General features: G+C 33.8%; 1 protein-coding gene and 1 long non-coding RNA gene across 2 annotated transcripts; both read left to right on the top strand.

The window, feature by feature from the left end:
* The first annotated feature begins 1,584 nt into the window (after positions 1 to 1,584).
* Positions 1,585 to 23,846, top strand: LOC123673087 (ATP-dependent translocase ABCB1-like). The gene is made up of 21 exons (XM_045607512.1): positions 1,585 to 1,900; positions 5,323 to 5,380; positions 5,523 to 5,822; positions 6,144 to 6,244; positions 6,302 to 6,473; positions 6,890 to 7,210; positions 8,326 to 8,550; positions 8,605 to 8,730; positions 9,507 to 9,881; positions 11,059 to 11,254; positions 11,313 to 11,401; positions 11,917 to 12,075; positions 12,127 to 12,231; positions 15,003 to 15,164; positions 15,406 to 15,609; positions 16,887 to 17,128; positions 18,551 to 18,710; positions 20,459 to 20,857; positions 22,608 to 22,754; positions 22,824 to 23,049; positions 23,576 to 23,846. Exons 1-20 carry the CDS (start codon positions 1,743 to 1,745, stop codon positions 23,019 to 23,021), a joined length of 3,897 nt encoding a protein of 1,298 aa, XP_045463468.1. The 5' UTR covers positions 1,585 to 1,742; the 3' UTR covers positions 23,022 to 23,049; positions 23,576 to 23,846.
* Positions 9,924 to 10,690, top strand: LOC123673095. The gene is made up of 3 exons (XR_006746427.1): positions 9,924 to 10,340; positions 10,398 to 10,495; positions 10,553 to 10,690. It is a non-coding gene; the product is annotated as an uncharacterized LOC123673095 (long non-coding RNA).
* Positions 23,847 to 24,091: the final 245 nt, after the last annotated feature.

The following is a 24,091-nucleotide window of genomic DNA, read 5'->3' as shown; positions in this document are numbered from 1 at the left end:
TGAGCATAAACCCAACCATTCTATGGCAGTATGTCTCCACGCTCTGTTATGAAGATGGAAGGTGTATATGACAGGGTTCACCAAGATGAAATACTAATGATTCCATCAGTGGTCCCGGGATTAAATCCCGCATTTCCCGAGAGAGGATGCACCATAAAAATTGGTTCAGAACGCCTAGACAAAGCGCCTCAGTCCCATATAATTGTATAAGAATAGATAGTGAGTCAACTTAATGATTTTTCCCTTTTTGACGATGTTGAGCGCCATCTAGTTGTAGTACAACTAGATGTCTCGCTAGATCAGGGGTTCCCAAACATTTTTTCTTCGTGGACCCTTTTCATAGCTTCACTGGTTTCGGGGAACCCCGCAATATATATAGGTACCTATAACCTTTTTTCTTAGTTGAAGAATTGCTTGGAAAAACCAAGAAAGGGCTATAAATTTAAATTCGGTAAAGACGGACAACATTTTCGTTCATTATGCAAATTCCAGGTATTAGAATAGAGTTTATTCATTACAAATACAAAATAAACTACAGAAAATAAAGCTGTGAGTTATTCACCCTGAGGTAACAACTGTGTACAGCATTCAAATTATTATTTATTCCCTATTTTACGGTAACAAAAAAAACTGAAAAACTAGCAACTATACATAATAAATGATAAATAAGTTTCAACTCTAAGTGATCCCTGTCTCAGCAGGTATAGAGGTACGTCTCTTCATCAGTTTTAACTTTTATTTGATAGCGTTGAATATTTTGTAATAACACAATAAAATTGGATATTAACAATTTGAGGATTAAATTGTGACACTACCCAGTTTCGCGCAGCTTGGTGAGTGATCCAGCCGATATTATTGTCATATACAATCGAACCCAAAATAATTTTCGTGGATCCCCATAAATAACTTGTGGACTCCCATTTGTTCTTCACGGCATCCGTGGACCCTCAGTGGTCCACCTGGACCACTTTGGGAATCACTGAGCTAGATGTTAATGAAAAGCAATAATGTAGATAAAAGTATTATAGTATAAAGAATTCCAAGGAATTATCAAAATTCCTGATTTCTCTGCATTTTCGATAAAGTGGCAACTTCGCAATTTTTTCGATCTGAGGATTATTTTTCATGCATGAGTTCAACCAAAATCAGTAAAAAAAAAGTTTTTTTTCAGATGCGCAAATTTCGACATGCAGTTCCGTTTACAAGGAAAATGGCGAAAAAACTCGGAAAATTGAGAAAAAATTAGCAATCAGTTATACGATTCCTAAAAGTTTTAAATGACTTCTGGGGACTGCGGACCCGTATATTTGCTCCAAATTTAAGTTCAATATTTTTAAAATCAACGTCTGTAGCGTGTTTGCAAGTAGACAAACAGACATTGAACTCTACTTAGAAGTTAGAACATGCCTTAGTGACGATTGCTATCATTGAACTATTTTATTGACGGAAAAATATCCACGATTCTTTCAATTGGATCAATTGATGTATGCCATTTGTTATAAATGTTAACACGAGAAATAACGAAAGTAATAAACGGCATTTAATATAGTTCTGATTCATGAATTGAACCAATTCACTTCAAGGATCAATAACGAGGAATGATACAATTTTAAATCTGAAAACGTAACAGTTGCGTCGAGACATTTCTGAAATTCTGAAGAGTGTTGTTTATCTGGTGAATTTAATAGTTTTGATTAGGAGAAGGTACCAATGCCAATGTTCCTACCAGATTGCTTCTGATCATGAACGATATAGAAATGAATAATCATAAAAAAATAAACGGTAAAAGACGGAAAAGACGCAACAGTGATTATTACTATTATGAAACTGAAGATGAGGATGATATGAGAGATAAGAGGAAGAGTTTGTTGTCTCAATCAGATGAGGAGGCAGAAAATAGGTAACAAATAATATTTATGTTTAGGGTGTTTGACGTCACTAGATTTTGTGGCTTACCTTCTAGCAAAATTGAGAAGTGACCCATCAATATAATAGTACTTTTCACGGGCTATCCAAATATGTTATTGGAAAAACTATTTAACCAAGTCATGGAAGTAATTCAGGAAAAACCGATTTTCCTAAAAATTTTTTGTTTGCAAATTTGACTGTTTTTCAAATTAAGGAGGTCTAGAGACAATTTCTCACCAATTATTTCTTCATTTGAGCTTCCGGTTTCCTAGAACACGGATAATTATTTCTTGCAAAATATACCTCATAATATTTTTCCATATTTTCTAAATGATCAATCGATTCTGAATCCGAATATGTAGATATAGTGGTAGTTTTATACTCATTTCAAGCTATTCCATTCAAAATCAACCTGAAGAAATTCAGATTCCATATTATACAGGGTGTAACATGAGTGACTGGCCTTTCAGAAAAGTAGTTTGTTTTGCATCCTAAGACTGTTAGTTTCGAAGATACAGGGTGATTCATGCAAATTGACCTAAACTTCTGATCTCCATAACTTGGGAATCAGCAGTCTAATTTTGCTCAAATTTTGTGGGTTTATTTACTTCATGCAACCCTTCAAAACGATCAATGTAATTTCAATATTTTCAGGGCAGTACTCAGATTATTGAGTTCTTTCCTTTAGACTTCGAAATCTATATTTTTTAAACGTTTTAGAGAAACATCGTTATCGACATGAAAAATACATAATTCAGTCTAATGAATTCAATTTTTACTTTGAATGGCACACTTTCTTCAAAAGAATAGCAAGCAAAAGAATTCATGTGTTATGTAACTTTTTTGAAATAAGGTCCTGTTTTCATTGCTTTCGTGATAATATTTGATGTAATCTGATAATGTTTCGGATTTTATAGCTTTCTGTTCAACTCTCTTTCATTGTGAACCCTCAGCACCTACTGATTGTTGTAGAAGGCTGCTTAAAATATCAATTTGATGTATGCTTGATGAAACTGTGAAGTTTTTTGAAACTAGATATTAATTTTGACGACGATTCCGTCAAATTCTGAATCATTCTCCTAACCCGAAAATTCCAAGAGTTATCGACCGCTCCATCTCTATTGATTCATCTTGTATATCTAGTTTTTTGAAAATTCTCGGTGGAATAAAAATAAGTATTTATAGTAGAATAATTCAATAATTTTGGGTATAGGCATGTATATGCTTTGCGGGATAAGAAAGAATTTGGTAATCTGGCAGTCAGAATCCAAAACTGATTGAAAAAAATTCTACTTTTAGTTCCTTAAATTAGCCCTCTACCTTCAAAGTTATTTTCGGTATTGTAACATTATTATCTACCTACACTTAAAAGTTTTAATTTACAAATGCGCAACACATAGAAAACGGAGCCTTAATTCCTACTAGGTTTGTCTCAATCTGAATACCCGTCGAAATTTAACTAGTAAATCCTGAAATATCGATAATATGTATAGGTATAGGTATATCACGTTTGCTAATGAGCAAGGGCGTCGCACATAGGTCAATTTTCACGATCTACGCGGCCAAAAATATTTTCCCACTTTCATCATTTATATTCGGTATTTATCGTTTCTATGCAGTGTTACATGTCTGATTAAACATTTTTTAATTACTTCATCTCGTAGAATGTAAATAAAAAAACATTGGAATAGAACGTCTTGGGATTCCGTAAATGAAAAGCCATGATATTGAAAACAAATGTTGGATTTATTTCATTTTCACGTTGAGTGAAACAATTTCTCCACAAAATAACATAAAAAATACATATTATTATCTTTGTGCAGTAATAATATTTTTATTCAATTAAAGAGTCATCTTCCTCGCAATCTGAATCGGGTTCGAGTTGGAATCTGCCGGCAATAGCATTTCTATTGTTTCAGGACAAAAACTTTTTGATATTGATGTTTTTTTGGGACTCAGACTGCTTATCAATGGATCCGAAGTCAATAGTAATCTGTGATATACATCAAGGTTGCATTGTTCTCTAGAAAACTTTCTAACTAAATTCTCACGATATACGCGGAAATGTTTATTACGCGCTTCTGCAGCCTCCTCCGACAATTGGTAGCAGAGCTTTTTCAATGATAGTTTCTCCATGTATTAAACTCGTTGTTTAATTGTTTTTAAATTATCATCACTAGTGCCATAGTTCGATAGTAAGTGATTTTCCAGATAATCGAGTTTTGTTTCAAAATTTGGTAAATTTTGGTGTTTCATTATTCCATAAAGGTAACTCCGGGTAACAGTTTTCACACCTGATGTTCCGGCATTTTCTAAAATAACGAAAAACAATGATTAGCGAAATAATGAAAAAATTGAAATTTTTGTTGAAAAAAACTATGTCGTTAAAAATCGCCCTATTTTTATCATCTGCAAATTTCTGCAGGAAATTTACTAAGGAAATGATGGTACTTTATGATAAAAAAAGAATAATCACGGGGTTAACGGAGGACTACAACAAATTAACTTTTGAAGCGTAAAGTTACTTCAAAATTTGTTTAAGAAAACACTCTTTGTTATATACTACGTAAATATACTAATTTTGCATTGAGGCTAAGTACATTATACATATTAGAAATGAAGATTATTACCAGGGTTATCGAAATCCATCACTTTCACTCCAAAAACTGACACCGGTGAAGAAATATTTATGTTCAAATTTGTTGTTGTTTCAAACTCTGTGATCTCGAAGAAGAGCGCACTGGTTGATTGGTCAAGTTCCAACTATCTGTGCACGCTCAGGATGTACCTAGGGTGGTTATAATGAGTGATTTAGGATTACCTGGAATGTTTTCTAATCGACGATAATTTTTTTAAATGATTAGCGTTAGTTTTTAAAATCCAATTTTGGCCGCGTAGATGGTTAAAATTGACCTATGTGCGTCGTAAGAAGCTTATATTTCTACATAAATACTTATGACACTGACTCAATACCCATACTGAATAAATCTAATCTAATTAGTAGATAAACGTAATTTTGAGTTTACAGAAATTTCACGTTAGTGTAGAAATAAGGTTTACTCAGAAGAGCTTTAAATCCTTTGGAATTAGTGTCAATCCAATTCAAACATAATATACACAATGAATTTATCAAAATGCGAAGTATGATGGAAGTAACGAGAATTTCACATTTGCGTATACTTATAGTGTATTCTACTGCCCCTATTGGATTGGTGTTATTACTCGTTTGGTCTGCAAGGACGCTTGAATGGAACATAGCTCAAAAGCTCCTGACGCTAAGTCATTGATTTTTCCGAATTTTCATATACCTACTTTTGTTTTCGTTGTATTGGCGCGATACTAAATTGTACCTTGATTCAAAAACCACAGTAATATGCTTGGCAAGTTTTCTTTTTTCAAATTCTTTTCTTACAGGAAAAAGACGGAAAATCAGAAAGAAGAACAAGATGTTGGAGTTCCATACTGGAAATTGGTAAAGATTCTAGATATTAATCAGATTCTACAAAAAAAAGATAATAAAAAATTCAGAAAATTATAAACCCATTATATTATCTACTATAGTTCAATGTAATTTTATTCGTTGTTTACAACGTTTTCAAATTTTTTTTTTGCAGTATAAATTTGCAACTTCCTTGGATTGGTTTTGCATCATTATAGCAGCAATATGCACATCTTTGGTAGGCGTTTGCCAACCCTACTATTGTGTTATATTCGGAAAAGTAACAGGGGACTTCATATCATACGTTACAGCAGCTTCAAACTCCAGTTTGTCCAGAGCAGAGCAAGAAGTATTAGAAAATAAGTTATACTACGATGTTTTTATTTTTTCGATGAAATCTGTTGGATTAGGCCTAGCCACATTACTGTGTCAGTATCTTGGAGGAGTACTGTTTTCCTACAGTAGCTTAAGACAGGTAATTTAGATATGATTTCAAAACTGCAAATTCTTCCGCTGATTCTATTGAGATAGAAATTTGGATTTGGATGAAGAATGACAATTCAAAATCTTGTGCAAATTTTCATATTGATTGGAAAACAGAACCATAAAAAATTCAAGAAGAAAATTACCCAATATTTCCTTGACACTATTGCCTGACCTCCAAGGGCGCAAGGCATTTCTCATTTTTGAAGCAATTTTTTGAATATGTATTTCTTATTTCAAAGACCCATTTGTTTCACAAGTTTGTCACCAAGAAAAGCTCAAAAAAGGTTGTTCTGAATTTATCGTTCCCTAGGTTTTCAGAATAAGGCAGAAATTCTTAGAAAAAACACTGAACCAAGACATCAGCTGGTATGATTCGAACAAAACAGGAGATTTCGCAACAACATTTTCGGAGTGAGTTGAAATTTTATTTCTTTCACGTTGAAAAGAACTTACTCATTTTTTTATTAGAAATTTGGGCAAGATTGAAGAAGGAATAGGCGATAAGGTTGGAGTCTTCTTGAATTATCAAAGTGTCTTTTTAACGGGAATGATATGGTCATTGGTTATTGGATGGAAGCTAGCTTTGGTTTGCATGGTATCGCTTCCTATGTCTACCGTAACAATGGCAATTATTACTTGGGTGAGCAGATTTGCTACAGTCTTTTGAATATTCTAATAAGTATACAGGGTATTTTGAAATTCAGTATCAAGATTTCAGGTGTGATTCTTACAATCACTCAGAATACTGGATGACATAAACCTTAAAACGTAACCTATGTCAGAGACAATATTGTTGTACTGCCTATGTTCCAACTTTGTTTTTAATATATCAATAACTGAAAAAGCTATTATTAAAAAAATGTTTTTAAATTGACATTTATATGTTTAATATTTTCTTCTATATCTTCTTATATATTCTTCTATATATTTTAAAATGGATATACATTTCGACAATTTTCAAGCATATATTGAATATTTTCGAAAATTTTTAGCTTCAAGCCACATATGATTTTGCATATAGGTAATCCGGTCTATATTAATTAATTTTTATATCAGCTGTCCACCAAGTTTTCCAAGCAAGAAATGGAATCCTATTCTCAAGCTGGATCTATCGCAGAAGAGGTGTTTTCTGCCATTAGAACTGTTGTGGCATTTGATGGCCAGAAAAAAGAAATGAAGAGATACGATCAACATTTGATAGATGCGCGAAATAATAATATAAAGAGAAATCTGTTCAACGGCTTGAGCAATGGATTTCTATGGTTTTTTGTTTATGGATGCTGTGCTCTATCTATGTGGTATGGAGTCAAATTAATGATCGAAGAAAAGGAATTGCCCGAGGATCAGATAATCTATACTCCTGGAACTGTTGTTGCGGTAAGAATTATACACATTATTTACTACTATGATGAAACTCAAACCATACAGGCTGACCCATTCAAAAGATCCACTTATTGGGAAGAGCCTGGTTCAAAAACGGTTTCAAATAAAAGTTTCTTAGTCTTCAGTGGTTTGATTTCAAGGTCAAGTAAATTTTTCGAAAACAAAATATACATTCACATGAAGAATTTAATTAAGTTAGTGGATTACATTTGTATTGTTTTCAATAGCCGAGTGCTAAATAAAGTTTATTATAATTATTATTTTCTTTGGCAAGATCTTATTCTTCGTGAAACACTAGCAACATTTTTTCTTTGTTGCCATAAAATGAACCGTTGTAGAGATATAAGTATTTTATTCTTATAATGGACGAATGGTTATGATGAAAACCTTCCATACACAAACTACAGAGCATATTTGAAGAAATATACTCATAGAAAGACAAGCAACAAATCAAAAATTAATTTTCAACTAAAAGTATCTTACAAAATTAAATTAATAGCATATTTCACCTAATTAAATGTTCAATCTTTTCCCCTTGTAGATCATTGTTCTAGGAAATTATTTGAAAATCCCATAAAATGGATAAAATGAATTGTAAGAAGAAATATCTGTAATTTTTTTTGAACTGGACAACCACGTGATGGTGTTCCCTCTTAAGAGCAAAAGAACAAGGATCATAGTGCCACATGCATAGACAAATAATTTATATTGTTAATATCTTAGTGCAATAAAAAATAGTAATTTACGTAACAAGTCCGGAAAATAGGGTTTTTTTGGACGAATAGACAAAGTCTACGAGTCCAAAAAAACCATTTTCGGGCGTGTTGCGTACAATATTTTTTCGGCAACCATGTAAAATAACACTATCGCTGCTGCTTTCCATATTTTATTGCGATTGCGATCAAAAAACATGCAAATTTTTGACAACTAATTTCATATGAACTGTCAGCCGTTATCTCGGTTGTTATGGATTCTATGATCCTTTTCCGGCCTAGTCCGGGAAGTACATACTTTCCGGACTAGGCCGGGAAATGCTACTTTCTCAGAGAATAAGCGTCCGGGAAGTGAGCACTTCCCGGACGGTTGCCGAAAAAAACATTTTTTTGTAGGTATTTTTCAATACATTGGTGGCCTCCTGGAATTTTAGTATGGGAGCTCCCTATCTTCAGATATTCGGTGTAGCCTGTGGAGCAGCTGGTAAAGTTTTCAAGGTACTGGACAGTGAACCCAAAATAAATTTATCTCTGAAGAAAGGATTGAAGTTAAAGAATCTCCGTGGTGAAATATCTTTCGATAATATTTATTTTAGATATCCATCAAGACCAGACGTCAAGGTATTTGATAGAATAAAATATGCAATCAATGTGTCTAACCCAAAAACATTTCAGATACTGAATGGCCTAACTCTGAAAATAGCAGCAGGCGAGAGTGTCGCTTTTGTTGGTAGTTCAGGTTGTGGAAAATCAACTTGTATCCAGCTGCTGCAAAGATTTTATGATCCCATCGCAGGAGAGGTTAGTATTAGAATAGATTGAAATGACACAACTGAACTTGGAAATTCGAAAGATGTTCTAGCCTGAAATTATATAAATATTGCTGCAAAAATTAACAAACCACAATTCAATTCCGAAATAATAAGATTCTTGAAAAAAACTGAACAGGCTGTCTCAACGGAAATTTTACCCCACCCAGAACTCAGAAACAAAGAATTTTCGAAGGTTTAAAAAAATATCAACTTCTGTTTTGAGGGGGACGAATTTCCAAGGTGGCATCAACCCCCAACATTTTTTGAATTAGGAAGAGATGTCGAGTGTTGGTTAGTTTGGAAGTTATTCATGTTCTGTACACAACTCAGTTACAATTTTCAAAATCTTTTCACTATTCACGTGCTAATGTAATATTGAACTGAGCATCAAAAGGTGATATTGAACAGGCAGTGGGACCGCCCAAAGTCAAGAACCTAAAGTCAAAAAATCGGTGAATGTACGGCACTGACTGCCGTTTACGTCGACACTGCCCTCCTCTGCGGCTTCCATTGGCTTATAAACCGCTGGTAGCTCTCTCTAGAAGGGACTTGATCTTGATCTTTCTATCGAGCTCTCGGTGCGGCCGGTACCTTCTAGAAAGAGGCAGTGGCGTAGGGCTTGCGAGTTCGTTACATAATGTATACCTAATACTCGCACAGAAGGTTCATTCTAACACTCGTTCAGTCAAAAATTCTGACATGAATCTAAATTTCTATTAATTTCTCACATCCAGACTTTTTTCATTTCCATATAGACATTTTCAGATAACCATAGATGGCTCGGATATCAAGGAACTGAATCTTTCTTGGCTGAGAAGTAAAATAGGTGTAGTTGGCCAAGAGCCAACATTATTCGCGACTACAATCGCTGAAAATATACGTTATGGTAAATTATCTGCTAGTCAAGAAGATATAGAACGAGCAGCGAAAAAAGCCAAAGTCCACAAATTCATAAAAAGTTTGCCAAACGGTTACGACAGTATCATAGGAGAAAGAGGAACACAGCTTTCTGGTGGACAAAAACAAAGAATTGCTATCGCTAGGGCTTTAATCAGAAAACCATCTATTCTACTACTAGATGAAGCGACTTCTGCCCTGGATACTACAAGTGAAGCCGAAGTTCAGGCTGCTTTAGATTCTGTGAGTAAATCTGACTCTGAGAGTTTGGAATAAAGGAAAATAATAATGCGAAGTCTCCTTAATTGAAGGAAATTAATATAGGTAGTTATCAAAATTATGAAATAATTGTGTCAAAAACTCGGTTTGGTCCAGTTTAAGCAGTATAATTAAGATTTTTTGCGTCGATATGTGGTGGATGAAACATATACCGTAACTGAGCAATTTATCACAGGAATTTGGACAGAAATAATAAATAATCAACTATGATTTTGTCAACGTTTCGGAACGTCTTGTTCCTTTTTCAAGGATGAAAATAAAGCATTTATTAATCATAAATAGAAACATTAAACATTGGATTTCATACCTCATCAATAAAATATATATTTAAAATAGTTAGCCAAAGAAAAGAATAAACAAACGGTTTCGACGTATGTCAGTCAATAGATTAAAAACAAAGGAAGTGATTAATTTTATGATGAGGTATGAAATCCAATGTTTAATGTTTCTATTTATAATTAATAAATGCTTTATTTTCAGCCTTAAAAAAGGAACAAGACGTCCCGAAACGTTGGCAAAATCATAGTTATGTCAGTCAATAGATTAAAAACAAAGGAACTGATTAATTTTATGATGAGGTATGAAATCCAATGTTTAATGTTTCTATTTATAATTAATAAATGCTTTATTGTCAGCCTTAAAAAAGGAACAAGACGTTCCGAAACGTTGGCAAAATCATAGTTGATTATTTATTATTTCTGTCCAAATTCCTGTGATAAATTGCTTAATTTTAAACATGGACGTGAATAGTACAGAATATACAGTAACCTCACTCTTGTTCACCTAATTTTATCTGTGTTTAACGCAGCTTCGACAACGATGTTTGCATTTTCAAAAACTAAAGAGGAATCTTGGAATAATTCAGAATTTCATTGGAAAAGAACTTCCTCAAAATCTGGCATTAATTTTACCTTATGAATTTAAATAAACGTGGTAGGTGTCAGAAAGAATTCAAAATGCAGAGGTTCAATAAGTAATGAGTATTACATGGCTTATTGGGTTATAAAGTAGACATTTATGAATAAAAAAATGTTCATTGATATGCAGTGTTGATGCAGTGTCTCATTCTGACTTCAATAAAGCCAATAGCCTAATCTGTCTCATGAATCGTGAATTTACATAAATGGCAATTGTTTCATAGGTCAGCGGGGAATGTACAACCATCATAGTAGCCCATCGTTTATCCACAGTCAGAAATGCTAACAGTATATTCATGTTCAATGAAGGTAAAATCATAGAGCATGGTTCTTATCAAGAACTCATGGATAAGCAGGGATCATTCTATAATTTGGTGAAATCGCAGAACAATCATCAAGAGACAGTAGCTGTAGAAGAAGGTATAGGTAAAATGCAACATTAACTTCAGTGAGGTTTCTGAACTTGGTTATTTTCCAGAAATTCCTGAACCAAATGATGATTTATTCAAGAAGGAGATCAATAGAAGAGAATCCTATGTTGATGTTCATAAATTCAAACATAGAAAGGTGAGGCATTTCAAACTGCTGGTAAAAAAAAAGAAACGAGATACCAGAAAAATTGGTAGTTATTCTGAATTTGTCCATAATTTTTTTTTTCAACCCCAGTTTGAAATTATATCTTCTAAATTAACACCTCTACTCTACATCTGACAATACATAGCTATTTACTTTTGGGAATAAAATTTTTAAGACAGAATAAGATTATTTCGAAGTTATCTTCTTTTGGCTTTTGGCGAAGCATTTTCAATAAAGGTCTCTCAGAGGATTTAGGCATTTCATACCGAAAGCACGTACGAAATCATGGCAGTATGTCAAGTCAATGGTCGCTGCCATATACACCCTCCACCTCCACAGAGAAGCGTAGGAACAAGCTAATATAGCTAACAAAGAGTCACCACAGATTCAAAGAGAAAAATTTAGATCCTTCCGTAGTTTATTTTAAAGAGAATTTTTTTAAATTTTTTCGAAAGAAATCAAGACACCTTCTAGAAAATATAACCTTGTGTGTTCCGTATTTCCAGAGCATCAGTGAAAAAGAAAAAGAGGAAAAAGGAAACATCCTTAAAGTATTGAAAATGAATAAAGCAGAATGGTTTTGGATACTTCTAGGATGCATCTCTTCTGTATTTATTGGTGCTGCATTACCAATATATTCTGTACTATTTGGCGATATAATTGGGGTAAGTTTTTTTTGAAGAGTTTGTTGCGATAATCGATTTTGAATTTTGTAGACACTTTCTGTCGCTGATAACACGCAGTTGACTGCTTCAACGAATATGATTTGTCTCTTTTATTTCATTCTTGGTTGCGTAGCTGGAATCTCATATCTGATACAGGTGAGTATTCAATTGAAATATGAGTGTATGGATAAAAATTGTTCCCTTCCTTTTAAATTTAGGTTTAACAAAATGACTAAACACATAAGGCGTAAAGCGTAACAGCATAAACACATACTCGAAACAAAAAATCCGCCTCCTGGGTATTTTCATTGCAAAAGACAAAATGGATGGTATTGTGTCTTGTTGCATCACATCTCTTCCAATTCCATATTTTTAATTTCAAGACAACAAAAATCTGTTTTCATTTGGTTATGACGATGAGAATTGACGGTTTTAGTGACATCTTCTTCATTTTTGAAGAAATACAGGCCAATCACTCCACCAGACCAAATTGCAGACCATACAGTGATGGTCTCTATGTAACGGGTGTTTTTTTTCGAGGTATATAACTTTAAGTTGGCATTACTGTTCAAGATGGCAACCGATTTAACAGCTGTCAAGTGATTTATTCTCAGTTTGGATTGGCAATTCATCATGAATAGACTCACGTCTGAAAAACGCTTGCAAATAGTGCAATTTTATTTCGAAAATAATGGTTCTGTGCGTATCGCGCACTACGTTCATTAGCGATGAAGCGCACTTCTGGTTGAATGGCTACGTCAACAAACAAAACTGCCGCATTTGGAGTGGAGCTAATCCTCAAGTGTATGTCGAAACACCGTTACATCCAGAAAAACTGACTGGTGGAATAATTGGTCCGTACTTCTTCAAAAACGATGATGGCCAGAACGTTACAGTCAATGGTGATCGGTATAGAGCCATGATTACTAACTTTTTCATTCCTGAATTGAACAACCATGATATCCAGGAGCTGTGGTTTTAACAAGACGGCGCAACGTATCACACAGCTCGTGCCACAATCGATTTATTGAAAGACACGTTTGGTGACCGCCTAATTTCACGTTTTGGACCTGTGAATTGGCCTCCAAGATCTTGTGATTTAACACCGCTAGACTACTTTCTGTGGGGCTATGTAAAGTCATTGGTCTATGCGGATAAGCCACAAACACTTGACCATTTGGAAGACAACATTCACCTTGTTATTGCCGATATACGGCCACAAATTTGGAAAAAGTAATCGAAAATTGGACGTCCAGATTGGACTACATCCGAGCGAGCCGTGGCGATCATATGCCAGAAATAATATTTAGAATGTAATGCCACAAGATTATCTTGCGGATAAATAAAATTCATGTCAATCGAATAATCCATCGTTGTTTTATTGCAATTTAAAGTTCTATAACTCTAAAAAAAACACCCTTCAGTTACTTGATAATTTTCATTGCCCTATATGCGACATTTGCTTGTGTCATAACAACCGAGTGAAAAATGTGCTTCGTCGCTGAAGAAATTTCGATGTGGAAAATGGTTATCTAAAAGTCATTGTTCAAGCATCCAATCGACATATGTTCCACGCATTCCATGGTCAGTTAGCTTTAGTTCTTGTGTCAACTGAACCTCATATGGATGGAGATGTCAATCCAGATGTAAAATACGCCATATCATGCCGTAAGAGAGGCCCAAATATTATACGCGCCGAGGAATGGATAAATTTGGATCTTCCTCTATTTGAAGCAGCAATATTTTCAGTCGGGCTTGCATTTCTTTGATGTATGGGCCTAAAGACATCAGTAACAGATCCAGTCTCTATACATTTTTCACCGTCTGCTCAGTCTGACAGATGGACGATTATGGATGCCATAATCTGCCCGTAATGCACGAAACGTACTGTACAGTAGATAAACGATCCATAGTGTTAAATGGTTAACCTTCAACTCCTATATGACGCTTCGGCTGACAGTTCTGTTTGACATATGTCATTGAAACAGGCTGTGAAATCCGGATCATGGCATGGATTATTCAGTATATTAACGTCAATTTCTGCCAGTCCGATGTCTTTTCAATCCTATGTGTATTTGGATATGTTTAAAGACCGAATGAGCAGAAAACAAAAACAGAAACAAACTGGCGAATGCGCTGTTGCAAATTGGCGAATGCGCTGTTGCAAATTGGCGAATGCACTTTTGAAATTTTTCAGATGACAGTCTGAAAATGAGTTTGATAGTTCGACGTTGCATGAGCAAAATCACATTTATTTGAAGTATTCGGTCTTAATCTGATGAAAATTAATTTTTAGTGAAAATATTGAACTAACCTAAATTAATTGTAGTCGAAATGAAATTTTTAATTTTATTCTACTATTTTTTGTAATTGCAGCAATTATACATTTTTAAAATTTTTCCTAGTTCTTCCACGTTTCTTTTTTCCCTTCAACTTAGGAAACTCATTGTTCCTGATAAGGTGTTCAGGGTGTCCCAAATTCGATGCTCACTGGAAGCATCTCAAGAACTGTAAAACTTAGAGAAAAAAATCTTAAAGAACCCCGAGCTCTTTTTCCGAAATAATAAGATTACAGAAAGCAGATCATGGATATCTCGATTCGTTCTCGAGTCATAGGGCGTTTCTGAAAAAACTGTTTCAAATATTTCGGTATATCTTGGTTTCTGTTCGAGATTTTCAAAAATTTGAAAACGTTTTTTTCAGTAGGTTTTTAGTAGTTTCAATTTTAAAGATATAGAGCAAAGGTGTTTCTTAAATGGGACACCCTATATTTTAAACGCTGTTTGTAACCGCAGATTTGTCGAAAAGTATTCTGTAATCGGTTTTTCAAAAATGTCATCCGTTTCGAAGATATTGAGTTTTTCGTTTTAATTTTTTGATGGGACATCCATATATAAATATTTAACATTTATTTCCTAATTTCCCAGATTTATGCATTCGGGGTGGCTGGTGAAAACTTAACCCTCCGTGTAAGGAGTAGAATGTTTGCATCAATAATGAAACAAGAAATAGGCTGGTTTGACAGAAAAGATAATACAGTTGGGGCTCTTTGCTCGAAACTTTCTAACGATGCTATGTCAATTCAAGGGGTGAGTATGAATATAAAATTAAACATCTTGATAGAATATATTTTAAATGAAATGTAATTAGATTAGAACTGTGGTAATTTTCATATCCACTTTAAAAATGTAACTCTCTTAACCCTGAAAGGTTAATTCTTTCTCTAGCTCTAGAACATCAAAAAACACAAAGTACAACAAAAATATTTTAAGAATCTTAATTGATAGTATCGTAAGGAATTCTTCAAATTGAGACCAATTAATTTTTCAGGCTTCTGGAATGCCAATTGGGACAGTATTGAATTCATTATCTACCCTATTTTTGGCGAATGTTTTAGCTCTATATTTTGAATGGAAGCTTGCTTTGGTTATGCTTACTTTCTTCCCATTCATTTTCATATCGATATATTTCGAACAGAAGATAATGCAAGGAAATTCAGGCTTCAGAGAGAAGAAACTTCAAAAATCAGCCGGGGTGAGTACCAACCACAGAAATAATTATTAGGCATGTTTCATTATGGTGTCATAGAATATTTGTTTTTTTTATACACTTTTGTAGACAAGTGCAACAAAACAATGCAAATTTTACATATTAAGAGGGAATACTACCACGTAACTGCTCAATTCAAAACGAAATTATAGATTTTTCCTTATAACCACCGATTTTTATGGGGTTTTCACATAATTTCTTCAAACAATATTCTACATTGTAGAATGACAATATTTTTAATTTTCGAATGAAAAATGAAAAATGTTGGTACATTATCGTTTTCCTAAAAAGGATTGATGAAACGTTCAATGTACTGGTATATGATGTCTATTTGAGCCAGAGAAATTTTTTATTTTTTGTTTCCATTTTGTAGTGGCTGTCTTTGAATAGTATTTCTGTTGTGAGACTAACAGGTGAGCTTCTTAGAAGTGAGCCTCTGTCTCTTTATTTAAGTTTATTTGTAAAATTTATCTGAAGTGTTCATTTCGTTTTTAAAGTCAAATAAACTTTAGTATTATTATTATTATTTGTAAAATAATCGTGGAAAAAACCTTCCAAAAGCGGTAGAACGCAAATGTGAAATTTCCAGGACGCTTTTCAGTGGTCTGTTTTTGAAATTTCATGAGAGGATTTGGGTTGGTCCCATTCATTTAATTTTTGATTTTTAGTTGTTTTTAAAATTCAAACATTTTTGAGCTGAAAGTACTTTATACATATAAGAAAGGAACTGTGAAAGGTAGACGTACGGAGTGTTTTTTTGTTCTACACATTCAAAAACGAAAGGTGTGTAAATTTCAAAGGAAGTTATGAAATTTAAAAAATAATTGAATACATTGATCCGCCCCATAAAAATTGTTATTTATTTCGTGATTGATAAAATTAACTGAAATCTTTTCAACATTGTAACAAATCCAAATATTTTGTGATATAGAAAATCAAAACCAGGTAAAGTTTGCTGAATTTTTTCAATAATTTTACAACAAATTTTTCATAGATGCTATAGTCTTGATATCAAGCATTTGTAGTAATATTTTTCAAAATTGAAATGGGTAGATGTGGACATCTTATTAATATACTTCAGTTTCGACTATTTTCACCAAATCGTTTTTGCTGTTGACATTTATTGATTTGCATTTTTCATTTGAAATTTATTCTTTTGCTTACATTGGTATGAATTATAAAATAATTGAACAATGTGGATTTGATCTTCAATGATGAAGGAAAACTACTCACAAAATCTATAAAAAAACGTTCTTTTTCAGATTGCAGTAGAAGCCATAGGTAGCATTCGTACTGTTGTTTCTTTGGGATGCGAAAAACTATTTTTGGCAAGATACACCGAAGAACTAATCCCATATATCGTTTCATCGAAAAGGAAATCGCATTTTAAATCATTTATGTTGGGAGTAGCTAAAAGTTTGATGTATTTCGCTTACGCAGCAGGTCTGAGCTATGGCGCAAATATCATTATAGCGGAGAAGATCCATTACGGCATTGTTTTTAAGTGAGTATATAACGGTGTCACATTAAAAAAGAAATAGAGGTGTTTTCAGATAGAAAAATTTAAATTTTGGAAAATTGTCATTTTGTTCTCGAGGGGAAATTTTTCACAGAAAACCTTCATCTTATCATTTCATCCCTTCGAGCGATGCCTCGACTCCTTTAAATTGAAATAGGAAGATGAATATGTTGTTGAAAATATTTTTTCATTCTGATTATGTCAGTGACATAAACATAGATAGAGGGAGTATACGCAATTTTTACATGTCCCCAACATGGTTAGATTACGTTGTCGGATTGTGATATATTTTCAAATACACAATTTTAATATATCGTTATGAATGTATATTATATTTATTTGAGTGATTTTCGATTAAATATGCAAATTTGAATATTTGGAATTTGATATTTTTCCTAATTGTCGAATACATAATAAACAGAATATTTATTATATTCTGTATTTACCTGTTGAATTCCAAGGTTTGGCAATCATTGCTCTCCTAGTGTCATCGGTAGTTTCACGTCGTTTGGCGCGCTTGAAGTTTGTTTTCTGAATTTCTGATATATTAAGATATTTATTTCAATATATTTTGAGTTAATATTGAACGTTCATTCAGTATGGGACATAAGAAGTGCGTTCTTTGTGAAGAACCTCGCGAATTGAGTGAAATTTCGTATCACTGATTATGTTCTCATTTCCGCGCGTTTCATGTCAAATTTGATAGTTCATGTTGGCGACAAAATTTGCTTACTGAAAATGACATCTGCTCTATCTAAATGAAAATGAAATACTTCTCAATTTAACTGGAGTATAAAATGAAATTTCAATGAGACATGGCAGGAGGGTGATATTAAATACGAAAAACGAAATGTGTGTCCTGAATAGAATAGTTGGCTTGGCCTATTTTGAGAATTTGCTAGATTGAACTATTCAGTGGTGGGATCCTACTAATGTATTATAGATTGATACGTTAATAATCGGTACCACTCCCTTCTCAATCGATAATAAATTAGTGTAATTCAGGCGCAGGAAACTTATTTCGTTTTTCTCATCAAATTTTCCGCAACTGCTTTGTTTCATTGACCTAAGCTCAGCTTGTAGCAAAAACTTCTTGAAGAAAGCATTCAACTGCCGAAATACTGTGTGGTCCAACGAAAACTTAACACCTCGATTTTCCGGCTTTAAAATGAAAATGTGGAAAATCGCTCGGACCCGTCAATTTTTGATTCGAGGGGAACAACATTGAGTTTGTTTTTGAGTTTTCATTGGACCACCCTGTATTTAATTTTTGAAGTGTCATCTGAAAATTTGATGACAGTTGAACATCAACAACAACATATCAATCACTCAGTGTATAAATATGAATGATTTTTATGCTTTCATCAAAAATTGAAAATAAAAATTAATATTTAATATGATATTTAGGGTTATTGAGTTGGTGATTGTTGGTTCTTGGTCACTTGGAAATACGTTCGCCTTCGCACCAAACTTTCAAACTGGGATTGAGGCTTCTGGGCGAATGTTCACTCTTCTCAACAGGGTTCCTGAAGTCAAAAATATACAAAATCCTTCGAAAAGAAAGTGGGTAAGTTGAGTAAACTTATTTTTACAGTGAGTTAGGATTACAACAGATACTCTTTGTTTACTACCATCGCTAAAGCCTCTGAAGGTTGAATGAGGCTACTAGAATAGGCAGACTTTAACTTGAATTTGCTTGAAAAGAATGGTCTAATAGTAATGGGACATGCAAATTATCTAATTGCACATTGAATTTGTAAAATAAGCACTTCCTTACTTATTGAAGAGGTTGCTGTGTATATAAAGAACTGCAGGTTTCAATGAGAGTTTATTAAAGTGATAAAAATAACTCTTTTTCTGAAATCTTTCAAGATCAACACATTATTCTTCTGTTTTTATATGTTTATAGTTATGTTGAAGTTGTACAACTTATGTTCAATAACGACCCCAGTTCAAGAAATAATAATAATAATATGTTCAATAATTTAAACATAGAAAGGAAAAATAAGTACAATTTTGAGTACAATTTCCAATAGAGTAGTAATATCATACGATATTAACTATTTATCTGGTTAATGTATCAGCAATAGGAAACCGCCATCAACATAACCATTGTCAGACAGAAGGTCTCCACGCCATTACGTAGGAATCATAATCGAAAGTAACCCAAGGAGAATGCATGTCATCAAGGGAGGATAGCGATATACCGGTTTCACCCTTATTAGGGATCATCAGTACCGCATAACCCTACCCAAGATGACAAACAAAAGAAATAGCAGGCACCTTATAATTTAATTATAGATTGAACCTGAAACATCATTTTCTTTCTCGCTCATTGTATCCATAATTATATTACCTGAATAGACAGCGATATTGCTGGTTGTTTTTTCGGTAATAATAGTATACATATTTTTTTTTACAGTCCACTTTCAAAATCTTTTTTCTGATACCTATGTCAACTTTATTTCTATGACATTTCTCGATAAAAGGTGTTCCTACAATGGAGGTACAAAGATGGACCTGCAAACGCTTTGTTTCCAAGATATAGTGTATTCCTTGTAGTCCTACTTTTTTGTGATGATTAAACCAGTTTTTCGAATCTCTATTACTCTTCTCTACAGATTGGGTTAATGTGTAATAAAACTTAAAATTAATTTATTCAGTACAGCCTACTAACTGGATCTTTATAATCAATTGAATTTTATTCAGGATTAGCAGAGAATTGTTTGAAATTTTTTTTCTCGAAATCAGTAGCAGATACGATAAAACCAAAAAGTGTAGTGTGTAGTGCAAGACCGAAATTTCTCTCTACAGAAGCGAGCACTGTTCCAGAAAAAATATCAGCCTGTAGATTTGAATTCAAAATTAGCATATCATATGAAGAAAAGTTCAAATTGGAATATATATGCCAAATTTAAGTTGAATATCCGTTGAAGGGATATGAGAGAAAAATGAAACTTTAACACCTTGTATCCCGAAAACAAAGCTTTAGCGGGCCCATATTAACAGGACTTTTTTCCTTGAATTAATCCGAGGAATCTGTCATTTTCATTTGTACCTCCACTTTATGAACGGCCCCGTATATCCTTTGGTAACCGTTGAAGATTTCCATCCCCCATGTCTCTTTAAAGCAATTAAATTTGCCCCAGCATTAACCGAAATTTTTGAAAATATCCGGCAGAAACAATGTCCTGTTGAAATTCAAAACATTTGGGCAATTTTGCCATTTTACGAAAAACCCATACCTACTTACGGAAATATTCGGCATTACTCTTTTATTTGGACCACCCGGTATATGTGCATTGATTATTTCAGGACGTTGGTGACCTCGAGTACTCCAGCGTTTACTTCTCATACCCCACCAGGCCTGATATACCAATTCTGAAAGGACTCGATCTGAACATTTTAGGAGGAAAGACTATTGCCCTAGTAGGATCAAGTGGTTGTGGTAAGAGCACCATCATACAACTTCTTGAAAGGTTTTACAATCCGACAGCTGGAGAAGTATGCGTAGACGATTGCGACATTAGGATAATGGATCTTCAACATCTACGATCACATTTTGGAATAGTATCGCAAGAGCCGAATTTATTTGACCGCACTATAGCTGAGAATATAGCTTATGGCAACAATCAGCGAAATGTTCCGATGAGTGAAATTATAGCGGCTGCTAAAAACGCCAATATCCACAACTTTGTTACATCCCTGCCAAAGGTAATTATGTGGAATCATTCTTTTTTTAAAATAATTCAATTTCGTCGATTTATCTTATTGAAAGATAACAATAAAATGAATAACAATTGAAGATCAAGCAGTATCTAGTTTGAAGAAAACACTGCGAAGGATACCGAATACTCAATCAGAGAAAGTCAAATTGGCTGAATTTTCGAAATGTATACCTACCCCAAGTCATACCAAACAAAAATTTCAATCGGCACAAATTTTTATATACGCTAGATACCCTGAAAACTCTCAATTGTTCTCCATTGTTAAACAATACAAAACGTTGAAATTTTTGTTCGGAGTGACTTGGACTATAACATATCAAGAATTCAGCCAATTTGACAGGGATGCCACTTTCTCTAATAAAGTGTACGGTATCCTTTAAAAATTTCCAGCATGGGTGTAGCTAACATCTATCAAAGCTTGTCATATATTAGGCCAATTGAAAAGTCCCCGGTCTGATCCACAGATGGCGGTGCTAGCATTAAATCCATATTATGATTTTTAGTTAGTACCAATCTTCAAACGAATTTCGTGTACTGATGAAATATTGCTTTTTGAAGGGAAAAATACAGTTGAAGCAAAATCTTGACTTGATGAAGAGTTTCCGGGGTCTGCACCAGGAAAATCAACCATCATTGATTGGTATGCTAAGTTTAAACGTGGTGAAATGAATACTGAAGACGGCGAACGCAGTGGACGCTCAAAAGACCCTGTCACCATCGAAAAAATCAAAAAAGTTTACAAAATAATTTTGAATGACCGTAAAGTGAAGTTGATCGAGATAGCAGACATTGTGAAGATATTATCTGAACGTGTACATCATATCATTCACGAATATTTGTACATGAGAAAGCTGTGTGCAAAATGGGTGCCGCGCTAGCTCACATTCGATCAAAAGCAACAACGTGTTAATGCTTCTGAGCAGTGTTTGAAGTTGTTTAAGTACAATAAACCTGAATTTTTGCCTCGATATGTGACTATGGATGAAACATGGCTCTATCATTTTACTCCGGAATCCAATCGACAGTCAGCTGAGTGGACTGCACACGATGAACCGTATCCAAAGCGAGGAAAAACAGTCAGCTGACGAGGTCATGGCATCAGTATTCCGGGATGCGCAAGGTATAATATTCATTGATTACCTCCAAAAAGATCAGACCATCAACAGCAATTATTATATAGCGTTATTGGATCGTTTAAAGAATGAAATCGTTAAAAAACGGCCCCATTCGAAGAAAAAAAGGTGCTGCTTCATCAAGACAATGCACCGTGTCACAAATCAATGAAAAAAATGGCAAAATTGCATGAATTGGGCTTCGAATTGCTTCTGCATCCACCGTATTCGCTGCCAGCGACTTTTTCCTGTTCTCAGACCTCAAAAGAATACTCGGTGGAAAAAAATTTAGCAGCAATGAAGAAGTAATCGCCGAAACAGAGGCCTATTTTGAAGCGAAAGATAAATCGTACTACAAAAATGGTATCTAAAAGTTGGAAGATCGCTATAATCGCTGTATCGCCCTCGAAGGCAATGTTGAATAATAAAAACGAATTTTGCCAAAAAAATGTGTTCTACTATGATAGACCGGGGAATTTTCAATTGGCCTATTAGCTTGTAGAACACCCTGTATTTTCACGCAAATTCTCAATCGTATCATCTGATGCAACGGAAATATTGAGTACCTATTTTTTTTTCTAATATTCTTCTTGATTTCTGTAGTTATGATAATAATTAATTCAGGGATATGAAACTCCTCTTGGAACGAAAGGCACCCAGCTTTCTGGTGGTCAAAAACAACGAATTGCCATTGCTAGAGCCCTAGTTCGTAATCCCAGAATTCTACTTCTTGACGAAGCTACATCTGCATTAGATAATGAAAGCGAGAAGGTGATGCTCAAATATATTTATTGTGAAATAATTCCAATAATTTGTAATGATTATTAATTTTTTTTCAAGATTGTTCAAGAGGCGTTGGATAAAGCTAAAGAGGGACGTACATGTATTACAATAGCACACCGTTTGACAACTATTCAAGATGCAGATCTTATTTGTGTTTTAGAAAAAGGCAGAATTGTGGAAATGGGGAAACATCAAGAGTTAATAGCTAGAAGAGGACACTATTTCAATTTTCACAAGTTGCAGAGCAATCATTAGAAGCATTTCATGATATTTTTAGTAAAAGGTTTGAAAAATAAATAAAAGAATAACTTGATTCGTCCTTTTTTTTACAAATTGTTAGCCTACACATGTCCATTACACACTAACTAAACTGACTAATACGCACAGAAAAGAAAAAGTGTTAAAATGTCAAAAAAATGTCAGTTTAATTTGTCAAATAGAGATTTTGTGAAATACTTATTTTCGAGCTATGGGGTTCAAATTAGCAAAACTCAAGGTTCTCAATTTGACATTCATGGCGCTTTTTGCTGTGGGATCTATTTGCAATCTGGTACTCATCATTTTTCAACGTAGAGATTGGACGAGTTCTACAATTGTTAGCGTAACTTTTCACATCATATATGTGTTCCCATGTCCAGCATTCACACTTGGTGTACTTTTTGAAAAGCGTGAACTCCTAGTGCCTCTTTTAGTAGTGACTATCCACTCGTCATTACATAATTTATATTTGATAGTTATTGCTGCGAGTGGTCAATATACAGGGATATTTTTAGTGTACACAATAATTTTGTACATATTTCTCTTCTTAGAAACCTGTCTGAATTTGGTTGGTCTTTACTTGAAGATATCATTGTTCAACCTATATACATACGAAATTAAGAAGAAACTCACCGTAGAAGAAAATATGAGACCGTATTGCTTAGAAAGATTTGGTAAATTTTAATGAAGTCATTTACTTCTCCAATGAGGACCAGAATGTGTATTGTGGAATGAAGATTGAATATAATAAATGTTTGGAAGGATGAACATTTATTTGGTATAGTTTTACTGATGGAGATAATAAAAGTGTGTCTTGAGTAATTTTGCATCATTAATTCCCGTCTTTGTGTGCTTTTTTGAAAGAATCGGTTCATTCAAGCGAGAATGGTCTCAAATGATGAACTGATGAAGAATTCGAGAGCAAAATTATTATTTTCTGAATTATCTGAAATAACAATTTTGATAATAACAAGTATTGATATGAAATATTAAGCTTATAATCAGATATATTATACATAATAGATACATAATCAGAAACACAGAAGCTTTACAAAAAATATTGGAAA

This window comes from Harmonia axyridis, chromosome 2 (assembly GCF_914767665.1).
Source record: "Harmonia axyridis chromosome 2, icHarAxyr1.1, whole genome shotgun sequence".
NCBI lineage: Eukaryota > Metazoa > Arthropoda > Insecta > Coleoptera > Coccinellidae > Harmonia > Harmonia axyridis.
This window is presented reverse-complemented; position numbering and strand designations above follow the sequence as displayed.